This window comes from Sphaerodactylus townsendi, linkage group LG05 (assembly GCF_021028975.2).
Source record: "Sphaerodactylus townsendi isolate TG3544 linkage group LG05, MPM_Stown_v2.3, whole genome shotgun sequence".
Classification (NCBI taxonomy): Eukaryota; Metazoa; Chordata; class Lepidosauria; order Squamata; family Sphaerodactylidae; genus Sphaerodactylus; species Sphaerodactylus townsendi.
The window spans coordinates 135,603,592-135,626,981 of NC_059429.1; the positions used below are offsets into that span (position 1 = coordinate 135,603,592).

At 50.0% G+C, this 23,390-nt stretch overlaps 1 protein-coding gene across 3 annotated transcripts in view; it reads left to right on the forward strand.

Annotated features, from left to right (window-relative positions):
- The first annotated feature begins 297 nt into the window (after positions 1–297).
- MYLK2 (myosin light chain kinase 2) overlaps positions 298–23,390 on the forward strand; it is a 41,751-nt gene continuing 18,658 nt past the window's right edge. Inside the window, exons 1-3 of one of the 3 annotated variants that reach the window (XM_048498127.1) lie at positions 298–423; positions 10,559–11,049; positions 16,204–16,586. In XM_048498127.1, coding sequence (XP_048354084.1) covers positions 10,691–11,049; positions 16,204–16,586 — 742 coding nt within the window. In that variant the 5' untranslated portion in view covers positions 298–423; positions 10,559–10,690. Of the gene's footprint in view, positions 424–449; positions 605–10,558; positions 11,050–16,203; positions 16,587–23,390 lie in introns of those variants that run through there. The other 2 variants (XM_048498125.1, XM_048498128.1) reach the window with 2 other exon arrangements.

The following is a 23,390-nucleotide window of genomic DNA, read 5'->3' on the forward strand; positions in this document are numbered from 1 at the left end:
ACCCCAAAGCCACGTCGGCATTGGCAAGATGGTATCCTCCGTGGCTATGCTGGTGCCGCTTCTGGCTTTGGAATCCCTGCTGGGTCAGGGGGGGCTCTTGTCAAACCCGCTCGGGCTGGAGCAGCGGAGCTGAGAGTTCAGGAGGCGAGGTTGGGTCATCTGGTTTCTGTTTGTTTGAATTCCCATCTCCTCCAGAGGGGAGGGGGGACGCTGGCAGAATGGAGTGTCCTTTGAACAGAGGCCAAGAGGAACAGGTGGCCCGAGCGGCAGGACGTAACGGGCTCATAACTCCCTGCAACCTGGGGGTAAAAGATACTCCTCTCTCCCCGTGCTTAATCCAGCTCCGTTACACCGAGTATAGAAGGGGGGGACGGTTCTGTCCCACTTTTAATGCAGTGCTGACAGCCCACAGCAGCAGTGAAGGTAAGTAAACGGCTCACGTCCTTTTCTAGGAGGCCTGGTCTCTTTGGCGGTGACTTGGGCCCGGCAGGGTTCCCGGCACCTGGCCCCGCAGCTCTTCTCGGAACCTCTCTGAGGATTGGCCCAACGGGAAAATCTCTGCGCCAAGGACTACCTGCCCAGGTGAACTCCACTTCTGGCACAGGTAACCCCAGGCAGACAGCGGGCGGAGGAGGCCGCCGTCAGGAGACAGTGAGCAGTTTGGGAGATGCTCTCGTGTGGCTTTGCGAGGCTCGTGCAAGGGAACGTCCCTGTGGATCATGCCCCGCACCTTGGTTCCCAGAGGGGGTGGGGAAGGGAGGCCGATTGAATTTTCCAGGTTGCCCAACACCCAGCCCTTTGCGAAGGTGCAGCCTTTGGGAACCCTTCCGGTCTGAGTCAGCTCCACAGATGGGGAACCGTCTGCTGCTAATGGGGGCAGGTGTTGCGTCAAGGTCTTTCTGCCAGGGGCTATTTTTGATCTCTTTCTGGGGGCAGGAGCTTAGCTTGCCTTTTGCTGACTGCAGGGCTTTCTTCGTGGCGGCCCCCAGGAGCGACGCCTCTACAGCAGGGATGGCGAACCTTTTCGAGCCCGAGTGCCCAAATTGCAACCCAAAACCCACTTATTTATTGCAAAGTGCCAACACGGCAATTTTAACCTGATTACTGAGGTTTTACTTTATTATTATTATTATTATTATTATTATTATTATTATTATTATTATTATTATTATTATTATTATTATTATTATTATTATTATTATTTATTTATTTATTTATTTATTATTATTACTATACACACAAAATTTTAATAGAAAAACGGTTGGCTCCGAGGCGTGCGTTACTCAGGAGTAAGCTTGGTGGTAGCCGGAGACTTTGCTTTGAAGCAACCGTGCAACTCTTCCCACGGGTGAATCACGACCCTAGGAGGGTTTGCTCAGAAGCAAGACTCATTGCCAGCAACCGAGCTTACTCCCAGGTAAAGGATTGCACTTTAGTTCTTCGCATGAAAATAAGCGGGGTTTAACAGCACTTAACAGGGTTACCTGCACTGCTTCCCCAAAACTAGGTCTTAGGTTTAATGCTAATAATCGAGCCCAGCGGCCCAGGCCAGCCTAGATGTGGGGTGGGGGGGTGTGGGCAACTCTGTGCGTGCCCACAGAGAGGGCTCTAAGTGCCACCTCTGGCACCTGTGCCATAGGTTCGCCACCACTGCTCTACAGGCTCCTTTCTGCTGTCTGTTGACTTTCCAACCCAGGGGCGTATATGGGGGTGGGTTGGAGGCCCAAACGGTTCTCTCCTTAGCAATCTCCGGTGGCTCTTTGGTTCTAGGACGGCCCCCTGCCTCGTGCAGAAGGAACTTTTCTTACCTGTCTGGCTCACTACTGAAGCCCTAAATGGTAAAAGAACTTAAATGGTAAAAGGAGCAGCAGTGGCGTAGGAGGCTAAGAGCTCATGTATCTAATCTGGAGGAACCGGGTTTGATTCCCAGCTCTGCCGCCTGAGCTGTGGAGGCTTATCTGGGGGATTCAGATCAGCCTGTACACTCCCACACACGCCAAGTCAGCTAAGTGGACTCTGCCTTGGGCTAGTCACAGCTTCTCGGAGCTCTCTCAGCCCCACCTACCTCCCAGGGTGTTTGTTGTGAGGGGGAAAGGGCAAGGAGATTGTCAGCCCCTTTGAGTCTCCTGCAGGAGAGAAAGGGGGGAACTCTTCTTCTTCAACTTCTTATGAGCAACCTCTCAACGAGAGTGTAGGGAGAGCAAAGCATCTTGCAAAAAGTGACGGGAAGCAAGAATTCACAGAGACCTGTGAGCTTCTGGAGAGCTTGGTGCTGGTGGGAGAAAAGAACGTCTCTTTCTTGCAGGGTGGCCAGCTACCGGTTTGCAAAAACCTGGAGATTTGGGGGTAGAGCTTGGAAGGACGACGTTTAGGAAGGGGAGGACCTCAGCAGGATATAATACCACGGAGTCCACCCCCCCCAAACCAGTCATTTTCTCCAGAAGCCAATCAATGTTTTGAATAAATAAATAAGAAATGTGTGTAGCCTGCAGATCAGTTGTCATCAGTGGTGGGATCCCGCCAGTTCGCACCGGTTCGGTAGAACCGGTACCTCATTTTTTGTTGAGTTTGGAGAACCGGTTGTTAAATTGTTAGAATCCCACCGCTGGTTGGGTCATTGGCTCCTAGGGACAGTGGTGTATAACTCCATGAAAATTCCTAGGATGTTCCTCATGGACTCATACTTTATCAGCTCCCCGCCAGCCTGGCCATTTGGGCTGTTGGTAATGGTTGGAATTAGGTCTGATGCTATAGGTTTGCCACCATCATTCTAGGGACAGTGGTGCTGTAAATCCCAGGAAAGACTCCAGATGTTCATGGACTGGGTTCTGTCAGTCTCCTGCCAGCCTGGCCAGGCTCAAGCTGGTTGGCTGGAATTGTAGCTCATGGATCTGAGTGCCATAGGCTCATGCCACCATGGTTCTAGGGACAGTGGCTATGCAACCTTGGCACTCCAGGATGTGTTAGTGGACTACAATTCCTTTTTTTAATTTTTTTTATTGTGTATAGAATATTATTAAGTATTTAGTTACATCTAATATGTTTGTCTCCTAACTATACATTTTTTCCTTTGCACCCCTTTCCATTGATTGTTCTCAAGCCAAGCAGCAGAAGGTTCATTCCTTCTTGTATCTCCTCTTGTTCCATAGTTCTTCAAGTTAAATCTGGCTTCTTCCATCCATTTTCTCTCATACAATGTCCATAGCTCTCCATAATATCTTCTAGTTTCTCTCTGCCATGGTGTATTTTTTTTGCCAGTCTCTCAACAATCTCTAACTGGAATTTGTCTCCAAATATATTCCAACCATTTTGAGACTGTCCATTCTCTTTGTTATCTTTCCAGCCTAACGCCAACACTCAAGCAAGGTGCTGCCTCTAATAACCGCTTATTTTATAAGCATTGGTTCCAAAATTTCTGTCTCACTCTTATATCATCTATTATCCCCACAATTAATAAATCTGGGTTTGTTTAGCACTCAATTTTACTTTTACTTCAACTGTTCTAAGTATATATTACAAAAATATTCTCCCCAAAAAAAACTTTTTTTACCCACTTTTACATTCTATCCACATATATATGAGTATACAGTAATTATAAGCCTCCTATGGATTCATATCTCCTTATCAGCTCCCTCGCCAGCCTGGCCATTTGGCCAAACTGGCAGGGGCTGATGGGAATTGTAGTCCACGAACATCTGGAGTGCCATAGGTTCGCCACCACGGTTCTAGAAGATCTCTAGCATGTACTTGAAAGCTGGCTACTCTGCGAGCGGGTGCCACATGAATGTGGTTGAAATCACAATCCATGCACTCCTCAGAACGCGCACGGTTGCACAGGCCAACCGAGGAGAAAAGGAAGAGCCAGGCTGACTGAAACTGTTGGGGGCCTTAATTAAAACTGCAGATCCTTAACTGACGGGGACCAGTTTTAATTAGTGGGGTGGCAAGATAAGGGACGGATTTGTCAACTGTTTGAAGCTGTTTTGCTTCCGGTGGGATGCAGTAGGGAGAAACGGCGGGGGAAGTTAAGGGTGCCATTTCCTGTCTATACCCGAAAGCTTTTGTTGATGGCGTCGCCTAAAAACACCCCGATCGGTTGGATTTGCTTGCTTCATCAGTTGATTTCATTTAGTTGTGGGTTCAGGGGAAGTGTTGCCAAAGAGGAAGCCCCCATTAGCTTGTTACAGCACAAAGCGGGATGAGCATAGCCAGATTTTGAGCTAGATTAAGGGTTATGGGTGCATTTGTTTGTGAGGTGCCCAAAGACTTCTGCTTGTTTGTGATATTTTTATTTATTTATTAAACTTGTATACCGCCCTCCCCCGAAGGGCTCAGGGCGGTTCACAACATAACTATATAAATACAATTAAATATTGTTGCATTTGCTTGATTGGAGTCCAGTGGCGCCTTTGAGAATAACAAGATTTTCGCCGTGTGAGCTTCCAAGAGTCAAAGCAAATCAGAATAGAGATCTATGAATCCTTATGAGCAGCAGTGGCGTAGGAGGTTAAGAGCTCGGGTATCTAATCGGGAGGAACCGGGTTTGATTCCTGGCTCTGCCGCCTGAGCTGTGGAGGCTTATCTGGGGAATTCAGGTTAGCCTGTGCACTCCCACACCCGCCAGCTGGGTGACCTTGGGCTAGTCACAGCTTCTCGGAGCTCTCTCAGCCCCACCTACCTCACAGGGTGTTTGTTGTGAGGGGGGAAGGGCAAGGAGATTGTAAGCCCCTTTGAGTCTCCTGCAGGAGAGAGAGGGGGGATATAAATCCAAACTCCTCCTCCTCTCTCTCTTCTCTCTTCTCCTCCTCCTCCTCCTCCCTCCCTCCCTCCCTCCTCTCTTCTTCTTCTTCTTCTTCTTCTTCTTCTTCTTCTTCTTCTTCTTCTTCTTCTTCTTCTTCTTCTTCTTCTTCTTCTTCTTCTTCTTCTATGTCCCAGTCAGAAGGTGGGAAGGGTGCAGAATCATAGAATCATAGAGTTGGAAGAGACCATCAAGGGCCATCCAGTCCAACCCCCAGGAACACATAGTTAAAACACTCCTGACAGACAGCCAGATGGCCTCTGTTTAAAAACTTCCAAAGAAGGAGACTCCAAAGAAGGAGACAGCTCTTGCTCTCAGGAAGTTTGGACGGAATCTCTTTTCCGGCATGTTGAATCCATTACTCCTGGTCCCGGTCTCCGGAGCCGCAGAAAACAAGCTTGCTCCCTCTTCAACATGACATCCCTTCCAAAATTGAAATATGGCTATCATGTCCCCCCTTAACCTTCGCTTCTCCAGACTAAACATCCCCAGCTCCCTAAGTCTCTCCTCGAAGGACATGGATTTCAGACCTTTCACCATTTTGGTGTTGAAAGAAGGGAGTCAGGTCAGAAATATAATGCAAAATGTAGTTAGCTTTATAAGAGCCGGGGAAAACGCGCAGGGCACAAAATTGACTTCTTCACATTCTGTGTGCCTTGGGGGGTCAAAATGGGAAGCTGGAGAAAGAGGAAGGTGGGATGGTCTAATTCAGGAGTCTGCAAGAAGAAGAAGAAGAGTTTGGATTTATATCCCCCCTTTCTCTCCTGAAGGAGACTCAAAGGGGCTGACAATCTCCTTGCCCTCCCCCCTCACAACAAACACCCTGTGAGGTGGGTGGGGCTGAGAGAGCTCCGAGAAGCTGTGACTAGCCCAAGGTCACCCAGCTGGCGTGTGTGGGAGCGCACAGGCTAATCTGAATCCCCCAGATAAACCTCCACAGCTCAAGCGGCAGAGCTGGGAATCAAACCCGGTTCCTCCAGATCAGAGTGCACCTGCTCTTAGCCACTACGCCACTGCTGCCCACTGCAACCTGCGGCTCTCCAGATGTTCATGGACTACTATTCCCATCAGCCCCTGCCAGCATGGACAATTGGTCATCTGGTCTAGTTTGATTGGTTGGAGCCAGCAGCCAGATGCTATGTTTCTCATACGATCGGTGTTCACAGGTAGCTTGCAGAGTTCGCAGACTGATCTCTGTCCCCAAGTATGTAGGAGTTTAAATACTACAACAGAGAATTCAATAAGAAGAAGACATCACAACTGGGACCCCCCCCCCCCGCCCCCCCGCAAGATGCCGCCCAAAGCAGCTCCCCATAAAATCAAACGCATTGCTCGTTTTTAAACGTTATTGGTTGTATTTTTATTTTATGGGGGTTTGCTTGTTTTATGGCGCAGCAGGTATCAGGGGCGAGAAATGCAAAAGGCTGCGTAGCAGAAAAAGAAGACCCAATAAAACAACTCAGAATCAGAGCTGTTTAATAAAATTTGATGGATGATCATCCAGTAAATGCAAAGAAAACAGCACGGGCAAATGAAAATGTTTTCACCTGGTGCAAAAAAAGAGAAAGAATTCAAACCAGGAACTGGGCAGTGCTCAGACTGGCAGCTCCGAGTTAGGGAATTCCTGGAGATTTGACAGTGCGACCTAGTGAGGAGAGGGTGTGGGGAGGGGAGGGGAGGGGAGGGGAAGGACCCTCAGGGAGTATCAGGCCACAGACTTTCCTCCAAGGCAGGGGTCTGCAACCTGCGGCTCTCCAGATGTTCATAGACTACAATTGGCCATGCTGGCAGGGGCTGGTGGGATTTGTAGTCCATGAACATCTGGAGAGCCGCAGGTTGCAGACCCCTGCCGTAGAGGAAGAGCCATGCTGGCAGGGGCTGATGGGATTTGTAGTCCATGAACATCTGGAGAGCCGCAGGTTGCAGACCCCTGCCATAGAGGAAGAGCCATGCTGGCAGGGGCTGATGGGATTTGTAGTCCATGAACATCTGGAGAGCCGCAGGTTGCAGACCCCTGCCGTAGAGGAAGAGCCATGCTGGCAGGGGCTGATGGGATTTGTAGTCCATGAACATCTGGAGAGCCGCAGGTTGCAGACCCCTGCCGTAGAGGAAGAGCCATGCTGGCAGGGGCTGATGGGATTTGTAGTCCATGAACATCTGGAGAGCCGCAGGTTGCAGACCCCTGCCGTAGAGGAAGAGCCATGCTGGCAGGGGCTGATGGGATTTGTAGTCCATGAACATCTGGAGAGCCGCAGGTTGCAGACCCCTGCCGTAGAGGAAGAGCCATGCTGGCAGGGGCTGATGGGATTTGTAGTCCATGAACATCTGGAGAGCCGCAGGTTGCAGACCCCTGCTCCAAGGGAACAGTGAGGTAATAGGCCATTTCCTTCCGGGGACCGATCCCAGTCGTCTGGACATCAGTGGTAATTTCCTGAGATCTCCAGGCACCACCTGGAGGTTGGCCACCTTAGGTCAGACCTCGGCAGGGAGGGCATTCTACAATTGAGGAGCCATCACTGGAAAAGCCCCGTTTCTGGAAGGCATTTTCCTCCTATCGGAAGGCGGGGGGCGGGTCGGTCGGTTGGTCTGCGGAGCTAAGTTTGAGAAGCTGATCTCAATTAGCGGGCAAATCAATTTGGAGAGGCAGCTGCTACATTGGCAGACAAGAATTATGGGATGTAATTAATCAAGAGGCATGTCTGGCTCGGTCCAAATAAGGGACATCCGTGCCCATTAGGCGGCCTCGAACATCTCCTGCTTGGCCTCCTGCCAAAAGGGCCAGGGAAACCCAACCGGCCCATCTGCCCGGTGACAGCCCTCGCCTGCCCTTGAGAAGGAGAGTTGTCTTCCTGGGTCTTTTCGACACAAGGGCCAAGTTTTTCTCGCCCAGGCAGTGCCTAAGTGGTCCCTGCATGGGCCGCAAGTTGGCGTGAGTCTTCCTTGGTACCAGCATTTGTTGCTGTGATTATTTCATATCAAAGAGGAATAGGAGCAGTGTATTTTCAAAGGATTTCGTGGCCAGAATCAAGTGGCTATTGTGGGGTTTTCTAAGCTGTTCGGCCGTGGTCTGGTAGGTTTTGCTCCTAACGTTTCGCCTGCATCAATGGCAGGCATTTCCAGAGATACTTTTATCTGCCATAGTTTGTGCACTTTTTGCATTCAATTTGCACGTTCAGCCATTTACGTAGCCTTGATAGAGTGTTGTTTCTATTTTTGTTGATTCTATGCAATATCCCTCGTCTCTCCCTGCTCCCCCTGAAAATTCAACTCTCGAGCACCAGTCAGCCTGCACCAGGGAGCGCCTCTTCACGAACTAAAACCGAGTCCGTGCTGTGCAACACGATCCCGAGCTCACAGCAGCACATTCAGATGTTGTGCAGGGATGCTTTACAACACAAATAGAGCACATAAATATACCTGGTCTTGTGCCCACGCCATGGATTCCCATGGTATCGTTGCACTAACCTGGAGAGCTTTAAAAGGGGCTTGGACAGATTGATGGAGGAGAAGTCGATCTATGGCTACCAATCTTGACCCTCCTTGATCTGAGATTGCAAATGCCTTAGCAGACCAGGTGATCGGGAAAACAGGAAAACGGCAAAACAGCACTTTCACCTCCTGCAGGTGAGCTCCCAAAGGCACCTGGTGGGCCACTGCGAGTAGCAGAATGCTGGACTAGATGGACTCTGGTCTGATCCAGCAGGCTAGTTCTTATGTTCTTATGAATGGCCCCCTGTATCCTGGGGGGGGGGGATCATGAGTAGGGTCCTCAGATTTGGCAATGAAGAGATGACCGATTTTGATAAGAGCAGTTTCAGTGGCGCATGGAAGGCTGAATTTGTATTGCAATGAGCTCAGATTGGATCCAGAGGACGAGAAGTCTGTAGATGTCAGTAGAACACTCCAGGGCATTTGGAGGCAAGAGGTCAAAAGATCAAACAGTGGGTGGGAAAGGATGGGTCAGGGGGGAGCTTTCTGCAAGGTGGGGGAGGGGGGCTGGCATGTCTGAGTGGGAGAACCTTGATCTGAGATTGCAAATGCCTTAGCAGACCAGGTGCTCAGGAGCAGCAGCAGCAGAAGGCCATTGCTTTCACCTCCTGCAGGTGAGCTCCCAAAGGCACCTGGTGGGCCACTGCGAGTAGCAGAGTGCTGGACTAGATGGGCTCTGGTCTGATCCAGCAGGCTAGTTCTTATGTTCTTAAGGCCCTTGCTTTCACCTCCTGCAGGTGAGCTCCCAAAGGCACCTGGTGGGCCACACAGGCATCCATTCTCATCTCCGTTACACAACGCAAAAGTCCCCAGTTTCTCTCCCCTAAAACTGAAGGCAATAAATCAAAGAGGAGTGGTTCATCTCACATTCATAGAAACGCTGCTGTGATCTGGGCTTAGCGTTCCCAACCTCCAGGGAGCAGCTGGAGATCTCCCGCTATCACAACTGATCTCCAGGCGATGAGAAAATGGAGAAAGTGGTCGCGTTGGAAGGTGGAAGTCTATGGCATTATACCCCAAGCCCCACCCTCCTCTAGCTCCGCCCCCAAATAATTTCTCACCTGGAGCAGGCAATCCTGTCTGTTCTTCACAAAGCGGGCCTTTCCGTAGTTGAGCTGATCATGAAAGGGGAAGCGATGGGCTAATTGCTAGAGCGAGGAACCTTTTGTTGCAAGTTTCTGTTGTTCGAGTCTCCAGCTAGGCTTGGAGCTGAAATCAGTTTTGCTGGGCTGGCTGGGTCACTAAACTAGTTAAAGATTTGAAAGTGATCTGATTTGGCAAGTGCCAGTCACACAATCCAGTAATGAAGGAGTTAATTGTTGCATGCTAATTGGTTAGTGAGGTCAGAAGTCAGCGACCAGGTAAGACGTATTGGTTGGGTGGGCTACATGCAGATCTGCACGTAGGCTTTAGATATATCAGTGGTGGTGAACCTATGGCATGGGTGCCAGAGGTGGCACTCAGAGCCCTCTCTGTGGGCACGCACAAACAGAGTCGTTCCCCCACCACACACACATCTAGGCTGGCCTGAGCCACTGGGCTTGATTATTAGCATTAAACCTAAGACCTAGTTTTGGGGAAGTAGTGTAGGTAACCCTGTTAAGCGCTGTTAAGCTCCACTGATTTTCATGCAAAGAACCAAAGCACGATCCTTTACCTGGGAGTAAGCTCAGTTGCTGGCAATGGGGCTTGCATCTGAGTAAACCCTCCTAGGGTCGTGATTCACCTGTTGGAAGAGTTGCACGGTTGCTTCAAAGCAAAGCCACCGACTACCACCAAGCTTACTCCCGAGTAACGCACACCTCGGAGTCAACCGTTTTTTCTAAACTAAAACCTCAGTATTCAGGTTAAATGGCCGTGTTGGCACTGTGCGATAAATCAGTGGGTTTTGGGTTGCAGTTTGGGCACTCGGTCTCGAAAAGGTTCGCCATCACTGAGATATATGTTCTTTGTGTTGCACTCTGCACGTGTTCAGTTCAGTCTCTCCCTAGCTTAGTAGCCATGTAATAGTCTAAGCAGCAAGCTGGCGGTTGGTGCTAGCTAGTAAGAAAGATGCTTATTGTTTCTCTTCCAAGTTTCCCTTCCCTGTAGTAAGTAAACTTTATTTCAGTAAAGCAACTGGTCTCTGCCTCATTATTGCATTAACTCTGCTAATTAAGTATTTGTCCACACGACAGAAAGTTTATCAGAAGAGACACCATGAGCCATAGAAAACCACATTCCCCAAACTACCTTTTTATCACCGTTTTTTCCCTGTTGTTTGTGATGCAGAGGGAGGCCCTGTAGAACTGGCTGGACTGAAGCGTGGCTGTGTGAGCCACAAGCTGTGTTGAAGGCCGGGAGGAGCATTTGGATTTAGACCACAGCTATTGGGGCCAGGGGGCTCTCACAGGACGGCACAAGATGGAGAAGGACGGAGGGTCTTGCAGCGCTCATGATACGGGAGGGGGAGGAGAAGGCCCCGCGGAACGGAAAGAAGAGGCTCAAACTGGTCCTGAACTGGGACACATAGATGCAAAAGGAGTGAAAGAGAGCCCAGGCTACGCTGAAGAGCCAAGCCACGCTGGCGAAGGAAGCTCAGTTGACCCCAAAACAGTGGAGAAGGGCCAAGACCGCACTGAAGAGCCAAGCCACGTTGCGGCAGGAGGAGAGGGCTCAGGCGACGCAGTGGGAGCCGAAGAGAATCAAGGTCCTCTTGATGGCACCCAGAAGAAGCAATCCCAACTTCTCCCAAGCTTGAGCTGCCCAGCAGCCCTACAAAGGTAATTCTCCTGCCCTTTGCAACTCTGTGCTTGGGATGACTTCTGGTTGTTGTGGTAGGTTCACACCCCCATGTTCACATAATCACCACGGAGACCTTCTATTGGGTCTTTTAGCTTTAAAAGGGGCTTGGACAGATTGATGGAGAAGTCGATTTATGGCTCCCAATCTTGATCCTCTTTGATCTGAGATTGCAAATGCCTTAGCAGACCAGGTGCTCGGGAGCAACAGCCACAGAAGGCCCTTGCTTTCACCTCCTGCAGGTGAGCTCCCCAAGGCACCTGGTGGGCCACTGCGAGTAGCAGAGAGCTGGACTAGATGGACTCTGGTCTGATCCAGCTGGCTTGTTCTTATGTTCTTATGGTCTGAGTTATGGGTACAACCCCAGCAGCTGCAAAGTCAGTGGGCAGTCCTAGCTTAGGGATGCTTTACAGATGACCACACACACACAGTTCAGTGTAGCAATCTGGTTGGAGCTTGCTTGAGGATCGAGAGGCGTATCTAGGGTGGGGCAGCCAAAGCATGTGCCCCGGGTTTGCCCTCCTTGCCACAAACCCCGACTCCGTATGTAACCTAAGAAAAACAGCACCTAGGGCAAGCACTGAACACCCCACTTCCTCCCCTATGGCCTAGCTGGGTCCAGCATTAAACTGTGTGTGCTGCCCTCGAAGTTCCTCTGCTAGAATTGCAGGCCCAGCTTGATCCTGCCGGCTCCGCCTCCGAAGTACACCTGACTTTGAGGGTGGAGCTTTGGGAGCAGCGCTAGCACTTTAAAACTGGACCTTGACCCTTCTCTGACCTGGATAGCTCAGGCAAGCCAGGTGTCCTAAAATCTTGGAAACTAAGAAGGGTCAGCCCTAGATGTGAGTTCAAGAAGAAAGTCCAAGGTTGCTATTCAGAGGAAGGCAATGGCAAACCACCTCTGTTTGTCTCCGCCCTGACCTGAAGGGCCCAGGCTAGGCTGATCTCATCTGATCTCAGAAGCTAAGCAAAGTCAGCCCTGGTTAGCACTTGGATGGGAGACCACCAAAGGAGCCCAGGGTTGTTGCTTAGAGGCAGGCAATGACAAACCACCTCTGCTTGTAGGCCCTGACATGCATGGTCCAGGATAGCCTAGTCTCATCAGGTTTTGGAAGCAAAGCCAGATTGGCCCTGGTTAGCCCTTGGAGAGGAAACTACCAGGGAAGTCCAAGGTCGCTACACAGAGGCAGGCAATGGCAAACCACCTCTAAACATCTCTTGCATTCACCTGGATGTCTCAGGCTAGCCCAGTTATGTCAGATCTTGTAAGCTAAGCATGGTGAGCCCAGGTTTGTATTTGGATGGGAGACCACAAGGAATCCCAGGGTTATTAAACAGAGGCAGGCAACGGCAAACCACCTCAGTTTATCTCTTGCCTTGAAAACCCTGCAGGGTTACTGGAAATCAACCTGACAAGACTTTCCAACACTCCCGCCGTCACCCTGACCCCACTTCTCTGAGCACTGAGAATTTCCAGGGGCAATATTCACCTGCAGAGTTCCCTTTTGAGGGAGAGATATGTGGCATTTTGTAATCTTTCAGATATAGAACAAAGGCAGAAACAAAAAAAAAAGCTTCTACAGTAAGGTGACCAGACGTCCCGCTTTTGGCGGGACAGTCCTGCCTTAAACCAATCTGTCCCCTGTCCCGCAGGGTTTTTAATTGTCCCGATTTTGCCTTCTGGAGCGCTCCCCTTTTCCCATCGTGTCACAGGGCGGGAAACAGGGGAGCGCCCCAGAAGGCAGTGCGGTAGCCTCCCGCGCACGCGGCCGCAGGGGAGCGCCCCAAAAGGCAGTGCGCTCCTGCGGCTGCACGCATGTGCGCGTCCCCCCGTCCCGGTTTTAAAAGGTGGCAATCTGGTCACCTTATTCTACAGGGTAGCAGATCTGCAATCCCTCTTCGGATATCCCGAGAGAAATAGATTCTGCATCTCCCGAGATACTTCTGCAAACGCAGAGTAGCCTACATTCCATTTTTGTTAGCAAAATCCAAAGCAGAATTCCACTTTACAGCCCAGAAACCCCACAACACTCCAGAATTCCAATTTCCTAACCCCTTTGACTCCGCTGGTTTTAGATCCCTTCCGCACATGCAGAATAATGCACTTTGAATCCACTTTCACAATTGTTTGCAAGTGGATTTGGCTATTTTGCACAGTAAAATCTAGCTGCAAAGTGCACTGAAAGTGGATTGAAAGGAGCAGCAGTGGCGTAGGAGGTTAAGAGCTCATGTATCTAATCTGGAGGAACCGGGTTTGATTCCCAGCTCTGCCGCCTGAGCTTTGGAGGCTTCTCTGGGGAATTCAGATTAGCCTGTGCACTCCCACACACGGCAGCTGGGTGACCTTGGGCTAGCCACAGCTTCTCGGAGCTCTCTCAGCCCCACCTACCTCACAGGAGATTGTCAGCCCCTTTGAGTCTCCTGCAGGAGAGAAAGGGGGGTTTATAAATCCAAAACCACTCTTCTTCTTCTTCTTCTTCTTCTTCTTCTTCTTCTTCTTCTTCTTCTTCTTCTTCTTCTTCTTCTTCTTCTTCTTCTTCTTCTTCTTCTTCTTCTTCTTCTTCTTCATTCCTCGTGTGCGGAAGGGGCTTTAGAAGGCCATTACTCTGTTTAGGATTGTGCTGTATGTCTCTTCCAGGATCTAAAACTGCTGTTAGTGTGAAGAAACACACTCATCCTTCTCTTTAGCTGTGTGTGTGTGGGGGGGGTGTCACCTCCTCCTTGCCCTGATGGGCGCTTGGATGGAGTAATTTCCTAGTATCTTAATAGTACAGAGGTAAGTCAAACAATCATGAAGGATTACCATTCTTTTTTGCCATGGGCTCAGCCTGAAAGTTGTGATAGCCTTTGGAGCTGAAATGAAATTTCACACAAACTTATGGCCTCAACGGCAGAATTTGATGGCAAAGATTTTTGCATCTGAGATTCCATCTTTTTGAAGGTTGGCTCGAAAGAGGGAGCTCAGGGAAAGCAGAGAAGTGAGGGAGAATTCTTAAAGCGATCGCACAGGCAAATGGAAGCCATTTTGAAAACGTTTCAACTAAAGAAGCATGTCAAAAGAGCATACACTTAAAATGCTTTGAGGCTGCAATCGAAACGTTTTGGGAAACAAAGAGGGTAAAAAAAATGCAGAACTCAATGGAGGAAACATTTGATTTCCTGCCTCAAAATGTTTTAAAAGGTTTGTGCGGAAAGGACCACACACAATTCTCTCCCGCCAAAATAAATCAACAAATAAGCGCCACAGATAACACCTGCTAGGACCGGGTGGCCAAATTCACTTACTGCAAGAGCCGCATGGAATAAACCCCAGATGTTTGAGAGCTGCAAGAACAAATATCACACACCCATTTTGTTACCAACCTTTTAATATAAATATTTCTCATACGTAAAAATTAGTCACGTACCTAAAGCAGATATCGCAGATATTGCTAATGATAATTCTTTGGCTAAGACCAGAGGTGGGATCCAGCAGGTTCTCACAGGTTCCCGAGAGTAGGTTACTAATTATTTGTGCGTGCCGAGAGGGGGTTACTAATGGGTGATTTTGCCACGTGATTTTTGCCTGAGTGACGCCCCTCCTCTCAGCAGTAGCGCGCAGAAGTTGAAGCAGTCTAGCAGGAGGTGCACCGGCGGGCGTGGCAGCCTGCGCCTGCGTGCATTCGTTTCCTGCCCAAGGACCGGCGCAGCAGCTGCGTCCTTGCCACAGCCCCGCCCAGGAATGCCCCGCCCCCGGAATGGCCGGCCACGCCCCCATCGTGCCCCGCCCAGCCCCATTGGCGCTACGCCACAGTTTGAATCCCACCACCATGGGAACCTGTTACTAAAATTTTTGGATCCCACCACTGGCTAAGACTCTATATATCTGGAGAAATATATGTAAATTAGAGGTAGTTACTGGCTGTTACTGCTAGTAGAAATACTGTTGTTATTGTTGTTATTATTGTTGTTACTATTTTGATTTATTCCTTGTTCCTTACAATAGTCTCAGATGTTGCGAGTCTCCGTCTTTGCAGTGAGCATGGCTTCCAATTGACTATTGGAGATTTAATCATCTATGTCAGTGGTGGTGAACCTTTGGCCCTCCAGATGTTATGGACTACAATTCCCATCAGCCCCTGCCAGCAATTGGCCATGCTGGCAGGGGCTGATGGGAATTGTAGTCCATAACATCTGGAGTGCCAAAGGTTCACCACCACGGATCTATGTGGATTTTTTATGCTCTGCTTTCACGCATCCTTTTGGTGGTCCTGGCCAGAGGTGGGATCCAGCAGGTTCTCACAGGTTCCCGAGAGTAGGTTACTCATTATTTGTGTGTGCCAAGAGGGGGTTACTAATGGGTGATTCTGCCACGTGACTTTTGCCTTAGTGACGCCCCTCCTCTCCGCAGTAGCGCGCAGAACTTGAAGCAGTCTAGCAGGAGGTGCACCGGCGTGCGTGGCAGCCTGCGCCTGCGTGCATTCGTTTCCTGCCCAAGGACTGGTGCAGCCCCGCCCAGGAATGCCCCGCCCCGTCGTGGCCCGCCCAGCCCCATTGGCGCTACGCCACAGTTTGAATCCCGCCACCATGGGAACCTGTTACTAAAATTTTTGGATCCCGCCACTGAGAGGTGGCCTTATTTTTCTATGTAATTTTGCTCTGTTGGTCAATGAGACCGGGGGCCTCTTGCCCCCACTGGGGGCGGGGCAGCCCTGAGCCCCGCCCACTTTCTATAAACACTTAACAGGCATTAGGAAAGGTGTCAGCAGGCACTGAGGAACCTGTGGACACCACATTGGGGACCCCTGTTTTAAACACGCAGGGTGTTTTTGTATGTCTTGCAACAGCCCTGCAAGGTAGCCTAGTATTATACCCATATTGCAGCAGGGAAACTGAGGCTATGAGGGAAAGGAATCTGTCCAAATTTGCCTAATATACTAATGTTAACCCTGGGATTTGAAGTGTGTGTGTGTGTGGGGGGGGTGCTTAGCAGCTCATAGGAACCAGTCTTAAAAGCCAGGACAGGGCAGAGGACAGCTGAATCAAGGTAGGGGGTACTTGAGGTCATGAGGAAGTGCCCTTTCCCTCGGGGGCTTCTTTGACTCTGTTGGGCCGGCGTGTCTTTGAGAGGTCTCAGTTCTGTGTCCACCTTTCAGGCCCGAAGACGTTCCTGAGGAAGCTCCGTCCCTTCTTGGACCTGCTGACCTTCCCGAGGCAGCGGTTCCTCCTGCCGCGGAGGGCCATGCTCCGGGAGAACCCGAGCCAGCAAGAGTCCCAAACTTGACGGAGGGACCAGCGGAAGAGCAGCCAAAGCAAGCCGATAAGGAGGCAGGCAGGACTTTGGCTCCAGAGGACTCCAGCGCGGAGGCCCAGACTCCCACCTCCTCCGAGGAGCCCAGTCCGGCCACTCAGCCGTTGTGCAAAACAAGCGAGGAGGACACGGCGGCCCCAGTCGAAGCCGGGTCTCCTGTGGCGGCGGCCCCCACCAGCCCCTACCTCATGCCGGACTTTGCCAAAGAAGACCCGTCCCTTGTCCTGGGTAAGCCACGAAGCCACCGGCCTCTGTAGGCAGCGGCCAGATCGGGCAGCCAGCCGAGTTCGAGCGGGGCCACGAGGAGGAAGGGAAGGCTGATTCTGGGCACGGGTCCTGATCTCTGTGGAAGCCCTGCTTTTGGGAATTACCTGGAGATTTGGGGGGCAGAGCCTGAACAGGGGAGGGAATTCTGTGGGTTATTATGCCATAGAGTCAGGGGTGAAGGTAGGAATACCTTTGTGTTTATTGAGCATTATTTAAGGAAATGGTATTTGTTCACAGTATTTGTGCCTCAAAGTTACAGAATGTTCTTTTTGATAACCACTTAGAGCTGTGGTGGTGAACCTTTGGCACCCCAGATGTTATGGACTACAATTCCCATCAGCCCCTGCCAGGACGGCCAATTTGCCATGCTGGCAGGGGATGATGGGAACTGTAGTCCACAACATCTGGAGGGCCGTGAGTTTGACACCTATGCTCTAAGTCAGTGGTTGTCATTCTAGGACAGTGGTGGCGAACCTATGGCACTCCAGATGTTCATGGACTACAATTCCCATCAGCCCCTGCCAGCATGGCCAATTGGCCATGCTGGCAGGGACTGATGGGAAATGCAGTCCGTGAACATCTGGAGTGGCCAATTGGCCATGCTGGCAGGGACTGATGGGAAATGTACTCCATGAACATCTGGAGTGGCCAATTGGCCATGCTGGCAGGGACTGATGGGAATTGTAATCCTTGAACATCTGGAGTGGCCAATTGGCCATGCTGACAGGGGCTGATGGGAATTGTAGTCCATGAACATTTGGAGTGCCATAAGTTTGCCACCACTGAGTCTAGGTGATTGCTGGAGATCTCCCACTATCACAACTGATCTCTGAGTGACAGAGACCAGCTCACCTGGGGAAAATGGCCGCTTTGGAAAAGTGCATTCTCTGGCACTGTACCCGGTTGAAAGCTCTTCCCTTCCCTGCCCCAAACCCTCCCCTCCTGAGTCTACCTCCAGATTCTCCAGGTATTTTCCAACCCGGACCTTGGCAACTGTTGGGAAGGGGTTTACTGGCATCTCCTGGATGGAAAGATTCCCAGTTGGTGTATCTGCCTGAGGGACAGGGGGGGTTCAATTGACCCAGGGTGCTCCCCACTGGATCACATGGGGGCCGTCCCTTGACCCGGCCCGCGGCAGGGCCCCTGGTAAGTGGGGCACGCGCGGTGTGTGTGTGAGTACCTGGAGCAAGTGTTGCCCCCGGCGCCACTTTCCTCCCATACACCTCTGGACTCTATTCCACCGGTGCAGGGGCTCCGGACCGATTCCCTGAAATAACTTCCTTATAGTCTCTTTCTCTGTCTAATATATATTGTAAGCACATCTAATTTGCACCATAAAGAAGATAAAGAATAAAAAAAACCAACAGAAAAACACTAATACGGTATCTTAAAAAAGAGAAAAAAACATAATAAATATCCACACTTCATCCTAAAACTTAAACCCAGCTGAGGGTAAATCTGAGCCATGTTCTTTCATGAATTCTAACCAGGGAGACCGTATTCTCTCACATTTTTCTAACAGGCTTTCTTTCAACATTTTTGTTTATCGGATTTCGCATACTCTCATATTTTATGCAGCCATTCCCAGGGGCGTAATGCCCATTGGGCAAGGTGGGCAGCTGCCCAGGGCATCACCTTGTGGGGGGGCATCAAAACGCAGGGTTCGTTTTGGGGTATTTTTAGTGGTTTTCCATTTTTGGCCTGCAGGGGGCGCACTTTTTAGGCTAGCGGCACCAAAACGTCAGCGTATCATCAGGAGACTGTCCTTATGCTACACCCCCCCCCCCAAGTTTGGTGAGGTTTGGTTCAGGAAGTCAAAAGTTATGGACTCCCAAAGGGGGTGCCCCCACCCCCCATTGTTTCCAATGGGAGCTAATAGGAGATGGGGGCTACAGTTTTGAGGGTCCATAACTTTGGCCCCCCTGAACCAAACTGCACCAAACCTGGGGGGGTATCATTAGGGCAGTCCCCTGATGAGACCATGAAAGCTTTGAGACTGTGCCTTCAGAAATGTGCCCCCCCCCCCCAGCCTGCAACCCCCATTGACAGCAATGCAGAAAACTCAAGGCAGAACAAAGATTCTTGGGCAAATTTCTGGGATGTTCCTGCAGGGGGTGCATTTTTGGACGTACCGGCACCAAAATTTCAGGGTATCATCTGGAGACTGTCGTGATGGCACCGGGGGCGGGGGGGGGGGGGCATCCAACTCAGGTTTTGCCCAGGGCTACAGTTTGCCTCGTTACACCCCTCCTCTGTCGAAGTCTTCAACGTTTTCCAGCTTTTCGCGAAAGTAATTTTTGCTACTGCGATCATATGAAGGCAAGCAAGATTGCAGGAGCCCCCCCCCCCCCACCCCCACAACACCAGACAACCCACTGAGCAGCTGGTGCCTTCAGCCTGGGTTTTGCTAGTCCAGGGCTGAGAGATTTGACAGCAAGGGGCTTTCTGTGGTAGGGAGGGTCAGGGTGGTGGTGTTGGGGTTTCCGTCCACCCTGCATTTGACTTTCCTTTGCTGTTCCAGCCACCAGAGCGACATTCTTTTCCATGTGCGAGCTCGCAAGTACGGCCAGGCGCCAGGCCACCAGGCATCAAGTTTGCTCTGATCTTTCTACCAGCTGTGCTTGTTGGAACAGATTGTCTTGTCACCGGGTGACCTTGTGTTGCTTGGGGGCGGGGGGGGGGGGGGGGAATGCTGACTATGCTGAAGTGCAGGGAACGCAGGAAAGGAAGACGGGTTGTATGTGCGTTTGTGTGTGTGTATGTATGGGGTGTGTGCGTGTAACCTCTTTCTGTGGGTTCTGTGGGGCAGTACTTGGAAGGAGTTGCAAAGAACTAAGTTTAAACAAAAACAGTTTACTTTTTTAACACATAACACATAACATCAACATTTAACATCACACTTCAAGGTCCTGTTCAGGTTGCATTTTCAAGTCCTTCTAGTTACAGTCTACTGATACTGCCAAGTCCAATTCTTCTTTGCACGTGGGTTGGCTCCTGAAGACTCCAAGGGCTTGGTGAACAGGATTCAACATGATGAAGGTTTCCAGGAGAACACCCACCCATTACAACCACAAAAGAAACCCTGAAACAATAAACTCCAACATTTACAACATAGCAAAAACAAACAACTACCTTCCCAGTAGTTCTCAACAACATTGCAGTTACCTTAACAAGGTGTTAAAGGCTTATACAAATCGAGGTCCGAGTCTGGTAGCCTCGTCCCCTCCAAACTACATGAGCTCTGCTGCAGCCTCTTGCTGCTTTGAGTCTCCACCCCTTACTGGGTCAACCCATTCTGAACATGGGGGTTACATGCGCATTCACTTGGTGTAGTTCTTTGTGATAAGCCCGTGCAATTTCCTGGCCCGGAGATGGTATCTTCCCTAATCCAAGATTTTAAGATTTTCTAGATTTCAGCTTCTTTTTTTCCCCGTTTCCAGTTTTTCTTTTTAACAGATACAAACAAAACAGAATGAGAGAGAAGGAAAGAAAGAAACGTATTTTTTAAAGTTTAGTTGCATTCCAAGGCAAAGAAAAAAGGAATATGAACATATCGCATATTAAACAGTGATATAATAAGCAGTGGACTATAAACGAAGACAGCTGTAAATGAACAGTAAATGGTAATATAATAATGGACGCACTATCAGCTTTTTAATAGCTGAACTGTCATATTCTTTGTGGAAAGAGAACAGCTTTGAGGGCGTCTAGGGGAGTCTCTGAGGAAACTGGAGGGGCTTGGAGAATATGGCATCATAATGTGCCTTAATAAAATGGACACAAACGACAGTGTGGCAGAGTAGCAGTTTTCTACTTCCAGAATTTATTGTAGTGCGCCAGCTGCTCCAGAGGATGTGGAAGGGATGGGCTAGACAGGCAGGATGGGAAAGGGGGGAAATGGTTCAGTGTTTGGGGTATTGTGGGGTTTCTGGGCTGTATGGCCGTGTTCCAGTAGCATTTTCTCCTGACGTTTCACCAGCATCTGTGGCTGGCATCAGCCACAGATGCAGGCAAAACATCAGGAGAAATTGCTACTGGAACATGGCCATACAGCCCAGAAACCCCACAATACCCCAGTGATTCCAGCCGTGAAAGCCTTCGACAATACAGTGAACACTTTTACGGGGAAAAATTGGTTCAGAGTTTGTTTGTTTATTATTTGATTTATATGCTTCTCTTCTCCGTGATGAGCTCAGGGAGGCTTACAGGAAAATCCAATTTAAATCCCCAAATATAGCTTATCAGCTTCTCAGTAGCATCCTGAAATCAGTTCCAAATAAGGGGAATGAAGGAAAATAGGAAGAGAAAGGAAATAAGGGAAAGGGGAGAAGGAAGGAAAGGAACAGGGGCAGAAACGGGTGGCCAGTTACGTCGGAAAATGCCGTCGTTGTCCTCAACCATAGACCTGGCAGAATAGTTCCATTTTCCAGGCCCCGTGGATCTGAGATAAGAAGAGAAGAAGAAGAAGAAGAAGAGTTTGGATTTATATCCCCCCCTTTCTCTCCTGCAGGAGACTCAAAGGGGCTGACAATCTCCTTGCCCTTCCCCCCTCACAACAAACACCCTGTGAGGTAGGAGGGGCTGAGAGAGCTCCGAGAAGCTGTGACTAGCCCAAGGTCACCCAGCTGGCGTGTGTGGGAGTGCCCAGGCTAATCTGAATTCCCCAGAGAAGCCTCCACAGCTCAGGCGGCAGAGCGGGGAATCAAACCCGGTTCTTCCAGATTAGATACACGAGCTCTTAACCTCCTAGGCCACTGCTGCTCTCCTGTAGGGCCTGTAGGTCCTACTTGACAGAGTCCTGTAGGGCCCAGTCCTACTTGACAGAGTATTCCATTAGGCAGGGGCCACAACAAAGAAGGCTTACCACAAGCGTGACGGAGACAGAGGGGACCCCACCAAGAAATATTATGAGGTGGTTGCCTCAGGTAATAATTAGGGTCGCCAACCTCTGGGCAAGGCCTGGAGGTTTCCCAGAATTATAACTGGTCTCCAGAGATTAGTTTGCCTGGAGAAAAATGGCAGTTTAGGAGGTCACACTCTATGGTATACCATAGACTCTAGGTGAAATCCCTCCCCACACTTCTCCTTTGGCAGGTGCTCCCCCCCCCCCCCAAACGTCCAGGAATTTCCCAGGCCAGCATTGGCAACCCGGTCTGATCCCCAGGCCAAATTCGGCCCGAGGTTCTTTTGCACCAGGCCTTGTGTGGATTCATTTCAGTGAGGTTCTTGGATTTTCTAACGCATTATGCCCAATGATAATTATTGCGCATTCAGTGAGTGTTTGTATGTGTATGTGTGCAGGGGTTACATCAGTGGTGGGATCCAAACATTTTAGTAACAGGTTCCCATGGGGGTGGGATTCAAACTGTGGTGTAGCGCCAATGGGGCTGGGCGGGGCACAACGGGGCGTGGCCGGGCATTCCGGGGGTGGGGCATTCCTGGGCAGGGCTGTGGCAAGGACGCAGCTGCTGCGCCGGTTTTTGGGTGGGAAACGAATGCACGCAGGCGCAGGCTGCCACGCACGCCGGTGCCCCTCCTGCTAGACTGCTTCCAGTTCTGCGCGCTACTGCGGAGAGGAGGGGTGTAACTAAGGCAAAAATCACGTGGCAAAATCACCCATTAGTAACCCCCTCTCGGCACACACAAATAATGAGTAACCTACTCTCGGGAACCTGTGAGAACCTGCTGGATCCCACCTCTAGGTGACATGTGGATTTTATTTCTTAGACACTGAAATGTCTCTGGCTGAACTCGGAGGGAGCACAGCGTTGCACAAAATATCCCAGAATATATCCCCCCAAAAAGGCCCGTTGCGTTTTGATCCCACTGGATTTTTTTTTCAGAGATCAGTAAACAGTTCGTGCACGCATAGAACTAATCTCCGCACATAAAATCGTATTTACAGCCCAGTATGTTAAATGTAAGTCCAAAAAAAAAAAAAAACCACCAAAGAAAAAAAAGCAAAATGTTAAAAACAATAAATTTAAAGAAACCTTTCAATTTGATATGTTAAAAATAACAAAAATAATAGTACTAGTTCCTTACAATAGTTTAACGGTGTTCACATAAATAGTACAGATTTTGTACTGCGAATTCTGCAAAGTTCACGTTCACCAAGTACACCTCTGGGTTGTATCCGAGGCCTCGGCTTGTCCAACTCAGTTACTTGGAGCCAAATTAGTTTATTTCCTTTTATGTGGATTGTTGAATTGATGGATTTTGTTTGTCGGGGAAATTGCTTTATGCCACTTTGGGTCCCTTCGGCAAGAGCAGCAGCATAGAAATGACCAAATGAAATGGGGGGGAAAATCTAATAACCAATAACTGAAAAAGAAATAAACTGGGGCTATAGCAGGAGGCCATCTTCACTGGCGATCCAGAAAACGGGCCACTCGCAAAAGGGACTCGTGATCATTCGGTGGGTGACGAAGGAGGCCGTAGCGTTGCCAACCGCAAGCTAGGAAATTCCTGGAGAATCTGGCGAGCAGAAGGACGTCTGTGAGCTACAAGGCCATGAAGGCCACTCTCGGAAGAAGCCGTTTTGCCCCCAGTGAACTGAGCTCTGGATGCTGGAGATCAATTGTAATTTCAGGAGCTCTCCAGCCCACACCTGGAGGTTGGCAACTCTAGGAGGTTGTCTGGCTAGCCTGCTTCAGCAGTGAGCAGCAGTGGCGTAGGAGGTTAAGAGCTCGTGTATCTAATCTGAAGGAACCGGGTTTGATTCCCAGCTCTGCCGCTTGAACTGTGGAGGCTTATCTGGGGAAT